The sequence below is a fragment of the Caretta caretta genome, chromosome 4, assembly GCF_965140235.1.
Source record: "Caretta caretta isolate rCarCar2 chromosome 4, rCarCar1.hap1, whole genome shotgun sequence".
Classification (NCBI taxonomy): domain Eukaryota; kingdom Metazoa; phylum Chordata; order Testudines; family Cheloniidae; genus Caretta; species Caretta caretta.
Window position 1 is genome coordinate 89435242 of NC_134209.1, and position 13208 is coordinate 89448449.

The following is a 13208-nucleotide window of genomic DNA, read 5'->3' on the forward strand; positions in this document are numbered from 1 at the left end:
TGATGTTTGTGAAAAGTGCTTTGTTAAGTGTGCGATAAGTAGAGAGCAACATTTGTACAAAGAACACAATAGATATAGAAACAAAAGGCTAGGAACCAGGGACTCCTAAACTCTAATCCTAGTTCTAACAGTAGCATTTTCTGTGACTTTGAGCAAGTCATTCAACCTGTCTACCTCATGTTAAACATCACTCTATAATTGTCTACTTCTCAAGGTGCTTTGAAGATTAATTAAGTAATGGGACAACTCCAGTTAACTTCAGTGGGAGTTGAGGGCACTCATCATGCTACAGGATTTGGTGCATGCTTTGGAAAGTGCCCTAAAGCAGAAAAAGGGCAGGGGTGGGATGGGATTGGGTTGTGGGAGACTATTTGAACTAAGTTTCCAGGTAAAAACATATCCATAGTTTAGTGTAATATGGGTCAAGGCATGAACCTATCTCTGTAAAGAACTGAACAATATCCCTGTTCTTAACTCTGTGGGGGTTGAATCTGAATTTTTTGGCTGTTTCATCCATAATTTAAACAGGGAAGGGTCTGTTTGTTTGTATTCATTCAACTGAATTGACTTTGTAAAAAATACTTTAGAGAATGTAAATGAATGCTCTATTTAATTTAGTGAAAATTGCACTTATCAATTCTGCTGATTGTTTTTGTTGTTTACATGAGCATCGCTTTGAAAAGCTGTATAATCCATTTTCCCTTAATTTACACTTTATAGTGTGACTGTATGTTTATTAGGACTGATAAACATCATAGTTAATCCTCATTAAGAAATAACAAGACACGTACTTTGCAAGATAATTATGTTCATAATGATCAAGACTGAGGGATGATCCTAAAACAGTTTCTTTAATAGATATATCTCAGGTAAATCATTGCATTCTGACTTGGAAGGTATTTCTGTGAGATCTTTGTTTTGTTAGTTCCACTTGAGTTAATTCCTCAGGATCTGTAATATCCTCAGAAAGATTCTCAAGTAACATTTCATCTGAGAGGAGTCTAAATATTTGACAGCTCATTTAAAAGAAGACTGAGAGCAAAAAGTGGGTATTAATGTTTAATCTCTTAATATTTTTTTAACCTTTTAGTAAAATTAGGGGGATTTGCACAAGAAAACAACACTATAGATTCTGGAGAACTTGATATAGGCCGAAGAGCAATACAAGAGGTTCCTCCGGGGATCTTCTGGAGATCACAGCTCTTCATTGATCAGCCACAGTTTCTAAAATTCAATATCTCCCTTCAGAAAGATGCATTGATTGGAGTATATGGCCGAAAAGGCTTACCCCCATCACATACCCAGGTAAGAACTGCTTTCATTAAAAGCAAGATAATAGTATTGAAAACTGCCAGTTTGCATCTTTTTAAGAGTAGTGTTTCTCAGGATTGTAGCCTTTCCTTTTTCCTGTTTTTTTTAATTTTTACTTTCCATTTTATATATTGATCTTACACTACATGAAAAATATATCGTCATTTTAATATAAGTGCCGTTTTAAACAATATTCTGGAATTTAAAATCTGCAGTGTGGGGAAAGCTTTTGCTTTATGATCAAATCTGATAATTGTTTTCAGTGATGATGCCTATCATAAAGAGACATTTAATGCAGTTATCTTCCTGCACTGTGGTCCATGGCCATATTTTTAACTTTTGAATAAACTAGTGTACCATGCTATAGTCGTGCATTTATTTGCTCTCCTGGGTTTGTCTACCAAAAAGCAAAGCTGGCAAAGTTACAAGCAAGTTGAAAAAAATCCTTTTTGACAGAGGTTCTGTTTGTTCTACTAGTGAGTGTCATGCTATTTACATTTTGCTATTTGATTTAAAAAATATATTGAAATATGTGTATATGGGATACAGTGAACTAAGATTGTAAGGATCAATTATTATTAGATATTTTCCTGTCTTAAGACTTCTCCAGAGTATCCCAGAATACAGTTCTACTTCACCCCTCAAGAGATTTCTTACGAGCTATTTCATTGTACATTTGGTTATGCACTTGTGTTCAGTAATAAACATACTACATATTTGCATCTAAAGTTATAGTGAAATGTGCAATTTAAGCATTAGTGTGAATAATTCAATTTAATTAATATTTTTTTCTGGATGAGTAGTATGGGGGGGAAAGGGCAGTTCCTCTTCACTATATTCAGAGACAATAATTTGGAGTTAACCCTGATTAAAATCTTATTTTACCCCCCAAATGTGAATTTCTTCTACTTCAAACCAATTTCAGTCCAAGTTCTGCTTTCTCATCTGTGGTTGATGGAGGATAGGTGCATCAAATGACTACTAGCCAAGATGGTCATGGATGCAACCCCATGCTCTGGGTGTCCCTAAGTCTCTGACTACCAGATGCTGGGACTGGACAACAGGGGATCGATCACTTGACAATTGTCCTGTTCTGTTCATTCCCTTTGAAGTGTCTGGCATTGGCCATTGTCGGAAGACAGAATTCTGGGCTAGATGCTCTACCAAAGAGGACCTTTTTTCCAGTTTCTTGAAAATTAACTATTACTGAGTTTGGAGAGCACTGCAACTTCTTGCGATTCTAATGCTGGATAAGAAATTCTGCGGTCTGTCATGTCCAGACCTCTGAACAAAGCAGATTAATGGACTTGCATTGAAGATCAGCTATTATGTTTGCATTTGGTTTCAATAAAAAAATCTAACTTCAAAATTCCATTCCTTTTTTTGTTTTTGTTTTATTTTAAAACATAGATTTGACTATTTGTTTGCATATCATTGCATTATTTCAGATTATTGCAGATTTCTTTAATTCTGATTTTTAAAAGAAAGATATCCCTAATTACATTATACTGAACTGTTTACCAGGTATGCGGGGTAGTTGTAGCCATGTCAGTCCCAGGATATTAAAGCAATAAGGTGGGTGAGGTAATATCTTTTATTGGACCACCAGATCTGAAGAAGAGCTCTGTGTGGCTCAAAAACTTGTGTCTCTCACCAACAAAAGCAGGTTCAAAAAAGATATTACCTCATCCACCTTGTCTCTCTATCTACCAGGTACTAATTCACATTTACCTGTTATTTGGTCATATGTTGAAATACCCTGTTGAAATGAAAGGGGAGAGAGTTAAGGTTTTTGGAGTCAAGTATCAGGGGGTAGCCATGTTAGTCTGTATCCACAAAAACAACAAGGAGTCTGGTGGCACCTTAAAGACTAACAGATTTATTTGAGCCTAAGCTTTTGTGGGTAAAAACCTCTCTTCTTCAGATGGATGCATCTGAAGAAATGAGGTTTTTACCCACAAAAGCTTAGGCTCAAACAAATATGTTAGTCTTTAAGGTTTTTGGAGAGCATTCATTGTGAATTTCTTTACCTGTGCAATTAATGTCACCATCTGAACATTATAGTTACTTTTTTAATTTCCTTGGTTTTAAATAAAGGTGAAAAATTAAAGAAAAGGTATTTAATGAAAAATACTCCTAAGTTTCACGCACAAACTCACCTCTTAGACTGAGAGGAAGCATGAGAAATTCCATTATGCCCTGTAAGAGCCTGACTCTTTAGCACAAACGTCAAAGAGAGCAAACCACTGTTAGGTTCCTTTCCAGGGATATGAGCAGTTTTATATGCAATCCTTGCCTAGTTCATTAATGGTTGCAGCAGTTAACAAAAGCTCATATCAGAGTCAGCGTAAATAAAGACAGGGACAAGTCTAAAAAATTAGACTTGTTCGGTCAGAAGAATTATTCAACATCAAACCTCCAAGTGAGAATCACCAATTACCAAGCTTTGTTGGTGAAATATGATTGTATTAGTTGGGATCCCAAACCCAAATTTATATTTGAGCTTTCACAAGATGACAGGGAAGAATTTAAATCCATCTTCACTGAGGGTCAGCTTGTATCATGTATGTCCCTCCAGGCAGCCTTTGATACTTCAGTTACTGCCTGCAGATTGGTGGCAACCTCAGTTGCAAAGAGATCTTCCTTGCTCCACTCTTCAGGGATCCCTAAAAAAGTTAAAATAACAATTGAGGGTCACCCATGCAAAGGATTAACTTATTAATGCAAAAACAGATGGGGCTTTATGTTCTCTAAAGGACTCATGCAACACTGAGATCCCTAAGGGGGTCTACCCTCTGATACCTAAGCATAAGCACTTTAAGCCATAGTCACAAGAGAGGTAATCCTTTTACCCACAGCATAGGCAGCCTGAACAATCTTGAAAGAGACTAACATTGCACAGAAGGAAGGCATCTGGTTTCACGTCCATTTCTGCTCATCAACCTCCATCAACATCAAGGCAATAGATTTGACTGCTTGGTCAGGAGCAGAGTGCAAATCCCTTCAGATTTTCAAGTCCTATCCTCTCCATTTGGGAATAATTTATTTCATATCTGTGGTTCTGGAGCACCATCACAATGGATTGATGGGTCCTGGAGATATAGAGGTGGGCTATACCATCCAGTTCTGTATCCACCTCCACCCCACTCACCTTCTCTGTCCCTATTCAGGGACCCCTCTCACAGAGAAGGCTTCATCAAGAGGTGAAGTCACTTCTTATCAGAGCAGTGGAAGTTCCTAAATAGCACAGGGAACACAGTGGATTTTATTCTCGTTACTTTCTGATTCCCAGAAAGAAAGGCGATTGGTGGCCCATTCTGCACTTTAATTCACAAGCTCAAGTTCAGGGTTGTGACTCCAGCTCCTATAATACCATCCCTACACTGGAACAATTGGTACATAACTCTTGACCTTCAGGACATACATTTTCTTATTGCGGTTCACCCACCCTACAGAAGATATCTGACATTTCAAGTGGGCAATTGCCACTACCAGTACAGTGTGTTACCACTCAACCTGTTGACAGCACCCAGGATTTTCACAAAATGCCTAGCAGTAATAGCAGCTTACCTCAAAAAGCTAGGAATCCAAGTTTTTCCATTCCTAGATGACTGGCTCATTCATGGGAAATTGCGCAAGCAAGTAACAGACTGCATTCAGCAGACTCTGCATTTATATGCCCTTTCAGGCCTGAAAGTAAATGAAGAGAAGTAATACTGACTCCAACACAAAAAATAGAATCCATTGGAACCATTCTTGACTCCACAACAACAATGGCTTATCTACCACTAGAGAGATTCCAAGCCATACTAAACCTACAAACCCACCTGCGAACTCAGCCCAGGACATCAATGAGAACTTGTCTCAGATGTGTGGCCTCCTGCACCTTCCTAATTCAGCATGCCAGATTTCACTTTCATTGCATTCAGGAGTGGCTGAAGTCTGCATATCAGCCAAGCAAACATCAACTGAACATGCTAGTATACAGGACACCACAAGTCCTGTCCTCATTAAATTGGCAGCTGGACCCACTAAAAATCTGCAAAGGAGTACCATTCTCTCTTTCGCTACCTACAAAGGTGTTGGTGACATATGCCTCCACATTAGGACAGGGGGCCCATTTAATTTGTGCCCTCCAAACACAAAATATATGGATTCCTCAGGAAGTAAGACTCCACATAAATATCCTGGAGCTAAGAGCCATTTGTTCAGCATGCTCAGTTTTTCGGTCCTAAAAAGACTAACATACAAATCATGACAGACAATATTATAGGCATGCTTTATCCTTGGGAATTCTGTATTCATCATGAAATTATTCCGAGGGTGGTTCATTTGCTAGGGATGCACAGACCATGCTAGCAGATCACCTCAGCAGACAATTTTCAAGTAACCGTGAGTGGTCCATAAATGATGACATAATTCAAGACATATTACTCAGGGGGAAGGAAGGTGCGGGAGTCATCCCACCATACCTCTTTGCCACCAGAGAGAACAGGAAGTGTGGACACTTTTGTTCCAGAGGGAGTCCATGGTCATCAAGCTTGTTGTACACACACGCTCCCCCACCACTAGTCCATTAATCCACATGTTCTCAGAAAGTGCTCAGGCAGGTCTCAGCCAGAATGATCATGGTTGCTCCTACCTGACCAAGGCAATTCTGCTACTTAGACTTAAATAATCTCTGATACACTTACCTCTCCAACAAGACCTGATATTGCAGAGATGAAGATGCAGTCAAGTGCTTGATCCCAGCTCATGCTCCGAGCACCTCAAAGCATAGATGCTGGCTGACTGACTTCAACAGGAAGTACAAAATATCCTGATCCATGGTTGAAAAGCCTAATGGACACATGCTGCTAAATGGAAGAGATTGAGTATCTGTTCACAGCAGTACTTCTCACCATCTCAATTCCAGACATACTGGACCATCTCCTGACTTTAAAGAACTTTGGACTATCTGTATGCTCATTGAGGGTTCATCTGTCTAGCAGCCATCTCAGCTCTTTGCCATCCAATACATTCTACTATCTGATGCCCCACAATAGCCAGACTCTTAAAAAGTGTAATGGAACTTCTCCTCTGTGGGATCTAAATATTGTCCTCACAGGGTTAATTAATCCAGCTCTTGAACCCCTTAGGTGGATGTACCCTGTTTCATCTTTCCATTAAAACAGCCATGTTGGTAGCAATAATATCAACCAGAATAGTAGGGGAGATACAATTCTTCTTGGCAGGGCCCCTGTATACAGTTTTCATAAGGACAGGGTGTCATTGAGAGGTTACCCAAATTGTTTACCAAAAATAGTCTCTGGCTTTCATTTAAAATCAGGGTATGCAAACTCCTTTATTTTTTTCCAAAATCACATTCAAGTAAGGGGGAGGCAAAGCTTCACATCCTAGATGTCTTTGGAGTACTGTCTTTTTGTACAGACAGAACTAAGCTATTTAGTGTATCCTCCATGTTATTCATAGCCTGTGGAGACAGTGTTAAAGGACAGGCCATTTCAATGCTGAGACTCTTTTGGCCTGTATCAAACTTTGTTATGAATTAGCTAATGTAATTCCACCTATAAGAATCACATTTCATTCTATGAGGACATAAGCAACCTCTATTGCTTCCTTGAGAAATATTCCCATTCTGTACATTTGCAGGAAAGCTATGTGGTCTTCAGTACATACGTTTACCTAGCACTACTCTATCATGCTAATTTTGGCAGGGCTGTCCTACAATAACTATTTAGCTACACTCTTAGCACCCATCTCCTACAATCAAGGTCACTGCTTGTGAGTCACTAAGAGTGGAATATATGTATGAGCAAGTACTAGAAGAAGAAGAAGAAGAAGAAGAAATGGTTACTTATCCTGCAGTGTGATTCTTCAAGCTATGTTGTCCATATATTTATTTCATGACTACCACATCCCTCCCCCACCCCAATACCTACTACTAACATCAAGATTCTGTATGGCAAAAGGACTGAAGCGTGGTTGGGGCTGCCCCGCCCATTATGCCCTTTGTTGGAGGTTCGAGAACACTGTTGGCCAAAACAATCCAGACTAAAGTGCAATGAGCACACATACACCAACAGTGGAATAAATATGGGCAACACCAGTGGTAGAGTCCTAAAAAAAAAAAAAAAAAAGTGCTATAATACACTTCTGATACTTTGTACTATCGCTCAGAAGCAGTCATCGGTGATAGTACTCTAAGTATCAGAATGCTCATTCTGGCTCCCAAAAAAGTACCAGAACTGCATTCAAGACCATTCTGGCATGATTCAACACCTGGACAACACACCACAAAGAACCACAGTTTCTGAGGGTAAATAACTGTTACTTATGTGACATAGTATCTAACAAATATTTCAATATAACATAATTAGGAACAGTGGTTTTTCAGGTAGTATTTCTTTTTTTTTACTTTAGGCACCCAAGTTTCAGAATGATGGCCTCAGTGCTTACTAATATGTGTGTGTGATTTATATCCCTAGATTTATAGTTCTCTGTTTCTGGGGAGTTATAAATAAGTCAACCAGAAATAATTGATAGTAGCTGTCCATTCAAATCCAATCAATGCTAGTCTGAAAGTCTTTGTGACACTTTCTAAAAATGTCAGTTTCATTGCAACCAGAGAATCGATATGTTTTTATTTAAGGAGACTTTAAGAATAACAAAGGACTTTGGTGGCTTAAAGCAAATCTGAATGTAGAGGGGTAGGCAGATCATCCCATTTATACTCAATAAAGCTAATTAATTTATCCCCATAGGATAAGAACAAAATGAAAGTGTTTTTAGCACATAAAGGTCATTGTTTTTCCAGTCTATGCCCTTTCACAACCCCAATCCTAAATTTACGAAGCAGTCTTCATAGGATTTAAGCCACATTACTCCTATTTGCTGCAGGTGGAACGAATGGTGACATCCATATACATGGCTTTTAAAAATTCAACCTCAGAAATACTATCCATATAATAACATAAATCTTTATTACGTTATAGTTCTAAAATGATTAATTATGCTATGCCTGTCAGCTATCGGTATACTCTTTGTGGTCAATTAAGTAGTACAATCTCTAATTCCCAGATCAAAAATGTGTTCTCAACTGAGATTGTCCTACAACAAGAAGCATCCTTCTGAAGTAATTTGAAAAACATCTCATATTGTCCATAAATAACCAGCTAAAACTCAGAATGGAGATCTTTTTCTTTCTTCTGTCAGTGATATTAGGTATTGTGATCAGATAGAAGGGTTTGTGAGTACTTGAGGGGGAAAAGAGACAGTTTTCATATCTTTCATGAATTAAGATAAGTATTTAATTCTCTGACAAATGAGAACATTGAATGGTTTTAAATTAGCAGAGTTTTTCCAAAATAGTTACATTAGTTTTCATGTGGCATTGCTTGAACATTCAAGGTGACAACATATCAAGGTACTAGCTTCTGCCCATACTAATAATGTTAAGTTCTACTATGGTTGTTGAGACATAGCTGAAAGGAAATTGGCTCAGGTATTGGTAAAGGCATATGATCTATGCGTTTCGTCTACATTTTGAATGGTGTTGGGATAATAATTCAGATTTATTGCAGAGCAACATTCTAAAATATCATGTGTTTTTAACAACCAAGGAGAGTTTCAGGAGAGGAGGATTCCAGTGCTTAGATCCTGTCCAGAGATTAAGACTATCCTGTTTTATGCTATGCAGGGAGCTGTTTCTGAAGGTCATAAGTCAGTACATAAAACCACTGATTCTCCAGTCACAATAACTGGCTTTATCACAATTTACGTGAATCAATGGTTTCATACACTGGCCTTTACCTAAATAGACCTTGAATGAAATACCATTTGAGTGATATCTCAAATATGTAGGAAGATTGAAGGTTTGTATATAGTAGTTCACCTCACACAGTAGACACGTCAGAGAAAAAATGAAATGGACTGAATGTGGAAACCAAGTTACTCTTTATTATAGGAAACTGATCCTTAAAGTTAATAGGTGGTAACTGTTTGTTATATGATATAATATTTACCTGACAAATGCAGAAAAGAAATCTTTAGCAATATAGGGCCAGATCCTCAGGTAGTATAAACTTTTAGTGTAGGTCCATTGACTAGATGGAGCTATACCAGTTTACACCAGGTGAAGATCTTGCCCAGGGTTTCTCCTCTGAATGTGCAGAATTGACCAAACAGCTGCCATTAGTGTTAACAGGCGTTTGTGGATAGAGTCTTATATGCGGATTTCAGATGATAAATCTCTTTGTCGCCAGTGTTTGTGGCAACTCAGATGTTATAGTCCTCCCCGCCCTCATGTAGTTGTTGCTATTAATAAAACGAAGTATAAAATTTTGTGATAGCTTTTGAAGAGAGTTTTAATCTGAACTACAGTATTTTCTGTCACTGCCTTGTGCATTTTTAAACTGTTATACTTTGCGTTTGGTATTTGGTTTACTTTGTACAATAGAAACGTAAAGCCATATTTTCTGCTGTAGTATCTCTTTTGAAGTCAGTGGAATTACAGCAACAGAGAACTTACCTTGGATTGTGAAACAAAAGAAGAAGCAAATGGTAATGGATTGGGGTAGGATATTCTTATTAGTTAATTTATTTGGCACAGTCTGTATGGAATCAGTCTTTCACCTGCAGATGGCCAGCTCACATCTGCAAATTGTGACTGCAAACTAGCCTCGTCTGACTTTTGTTCTGCAAATTAATGTTAAATGAATGGTAGTCAGGTGTCAATATCACAAGAAAGCATCACCATGACAATTGGCACTACTTGGCATTCTCCTTAGAAATCTCAGCAAGAGGGGTGGAAAGAACGGACAAAAACAGAAGGCTTGTCTACATGGCTCTGCAGTTTGGACTATGGGTGTGGTGAGACCTGTAGCACACACTAGCATGTATCTCCCCCATGTGGATGCTGCAGTTGTAAACTAAAAGGTACTTCATTCGCATTAACATAGTCCTTTAGTTCAGGGGTTCTCAAACTGAGAGTCGGGACCCCTCAGGGGGTCACGAGATTATTACATGGTGGGTCCTGAGCTGTCAGCCTCCACCACAAACCCCGCTCTGTGTCCAGCATTTATAATAGTGTTAAATATAAAAAAATTGTTTTTAATTTATAAGTGGGGGGGGGGTCACACTCAGAGGCTTGCTATGTGAAAGGGGTACCAGAACAAATGTTTGAGAACCACTGCTTTACTTCATGCCAGCAAGCGTCCACACAGGGGAGTTACACACCACATGCTAGTGCATGCTGCAGTTCACACACCCATAGTTCAATTGTGGGGCCATGTAGACATAGCCTGAGAGTTTATCTCTTCTGTTCTAGAAGGGATCTCTGCTGGTCAAGCTGAAAACATATTACATGATATTGTGGGGAAACTTGCATTGCCACTCTGCATCGGATGAAGTGAGCTGTAGCTCAGGAAAGCTCATGCTCAAATAAATGGGTTAGTCTCTGAGGTGCCACAAGTCCTCCTGTTCTTTTTGCGAATACAGACTAACACAGCTGCTACTCTGAAACTCTCTATACTATTTGTTCTGTGCAGAAATATGGAACTGCAGTCTCTGGGGCTGACACGTTTCATAACTGTTAAATTATAGAAAAAATTATGAAAACGGTAACTAAAAAGAGCAGTAAGTGGATAATAAACCCTTTGCACATTTCTCCCTTGTAGCATGACTTTGTGGAACTCCTTGATGGTAGCAGGTTGATCGCAAGAGAACAGCGCAACCTGCTTGAGTCAGAGAGAGCAGGCCGACAGACAAGGTCTATCAGTCTCCATGAGGCAGGTTTTATCCAGTATTTGGATTCCGGAATTTGGCATCTGGCTTTTTACAATGATGGGAAAAATGCAGAGCAGGTGTCTTTTAATACCATTGTTATAGGTAAGCACAATCTTCCAAGTTTTCAGCAAAAGCTGAAACAGAATGCTTTAACAGCAAAAGCATTCTGTTAAAAATAGAAATGAGTTTTCTGAGTTAAATACTCTGGGTTGTTTTCACCAATGTTGACTTTATTATGTTTTTTTCATGACTCAACAAAAGATATAGAAAATGTATTTTAATTGTTTAGTAACTGAAGTATGAAAGCCTCCCATGATGTATCGTTCACAAAGGAAGATGCTTTTTGAAATGTTCATTAAGCAGCATTAGGCTTTATTATGAGCATAAAGTAACTTATCATTCTACTGTTTAAATCTTGAGCTTCTTGTTGTAACATAATGTAATAGGATACCACAAGCATTAATTACAGGAAATTAACCACTATTTACTTTCTTACAATCACTAAACAAAGCGACATACATGCTTCTGAAGTACCTTCATTTGCTATCAGTCACTAGTGGTTTAGAATTAGATGATCGACACCTTCTGTTCTAGTTTAGTACTATGGTGGGAATCTGTATGAATTATTTTTCGTACTCTTTCTTTCAGAATCTGTAGTGGAATGCCCCCGAAATTGCCATGGAAACGGAGAGTGTGTTTCTGGATCATGCCATTGTTTTCCTGGATTTCTGGGCCCTGATTGTTCAAGAGGTATCTGAACCGAATTCTTTTCTTAAGTTAAAATAAATAAACTGCAGAAAGACAAGTCATTACTAATCTATCAAGGAAAAGAAACTGGCATGCAACTTGTTTCATACATGTTCCTCTTTTTTTCTCAAAGCTTGATTGAAAAGGGTTTTGTTAATTCTTCTGTCGTGTTTTATTTCACAGCAGCCTGCCCAGTATTGTGTAGTGGCAACGGGCAGTATTCCAAAGGGCGCTGTCTCTGTTTCAGCGGTTGGAAGGGTACAGAGTGTGATGTGCCTACCACCCAGTGTATTGATCCTCAGTGTGGGGGCCGTGGGATTTGTATCATGGGCTCTTGTGCCTGCAACTCTGGGTACAAAGGAGAAAACTGTGAAGAAGGTAAATACGTAAATATTTACCCAAGCATCTACAGTAATGTTTCTAAAATGTCAGGTTACAACACAGAGGGTCAGATTTTTCAGCTGGTGTAAGTCAGCATAGCACAATTGCTTTCACTGGAGCCATGTCAATTTGCACCAGCTGAAAATCTGGCCCAGTAAATCCATATGCTGGCAAATTGTTTACCTTACATTAAACATACTAAAATATCCTGTTTGCTAGATATTTTGCTTTCAGCAGGTTTTGTCTAATAATTTCAGCATATTAAAAATAGATTTACTTTATCTGTCTGACATCAGCTAAGAGGGAAGCACAAGAAAAGATGACTGTTAGAACACAGAAAGACATAGTGATTTTTCACATTGTAGAGGAAATTGTTACTCTATTGCATACAGTCTTTCCCACCAACATTTTTATAAAGATTTACAGTTGAAAATGCTGATTCGAGTGCATCACAATGAAAAATTTTGCATCTTTTTTTGTATTCTAGAGATGTACATGTATTCATTCTGGTATGCTGTAAAGTGGAGTTCATTTTCTATTTATTTTTTTTAGGAGGAAAAAGCACCATTTCCCTTCCTCAATCAGATTGATTTTATTGATCTCCACATACAAAGTAATGCAATTAAGTCTCTGGAATTAAATTTTCAGACCATTGACCCTACAAGTGTAAAGTTTTATTGAGTCAAATTGCTAAATTAAATCTCGTCATCTAAAGCACATTAAAGTGAATTAAGAAGGATAGAGAATACCCAACTCATTTATTTCTCAAACAGGTTGAGGGTCCTATATAGCTGTTAGAACTCAGTAGTAGTGGATTAGGTCAGTTGATACTGCTTGTTATAGAGAATCCAAGATTTTGTTACTCTGTGATTAGGAGAACAGAGAGAAATAGCCTGAAAACCCAAGTGAATCTTGGTGTAATTCAGGAAAATTACAAATCCTTGCAAGAGTCTCAGTTACATCAGTGACTTCGAGGTTTATGT

At 38.2% G+C, this 13208-nt stretch overlaps 1 protein-coding gene across 38 annotated transcripts in view; it reads left to right on the plus strand.

The window, feature by feature from the left end:
- The window catches only part of TENM3 (teneurin transmembrane protein 3), a 2220601-nt gene that overhangs the window by 2083331 nt on the left and 124062 nt on the right, over positions 1-13208 (plus strand). For all 38 annotated transcript variants that reach the window (XM_075127819.1, XM_075127816.1, XM_075127814.1 and 35 more), the window contains 4 exons: positions 1091-1305; positions 10989-11199; positions 11746-11847; positions 12028-12222. In XM_075127819.1, the coding sequence (XP_074983920.1) occupies positions 1091-1305; positions 10989-11199; positions 11746-11847; positions 12028-12222 (723 nt within the window). The remainder of the gene's footprint in view (positions 1-1090; positions 1306-10988; positions 11200-11745; positions 11848-12027; positions 12223-13208) is intronic.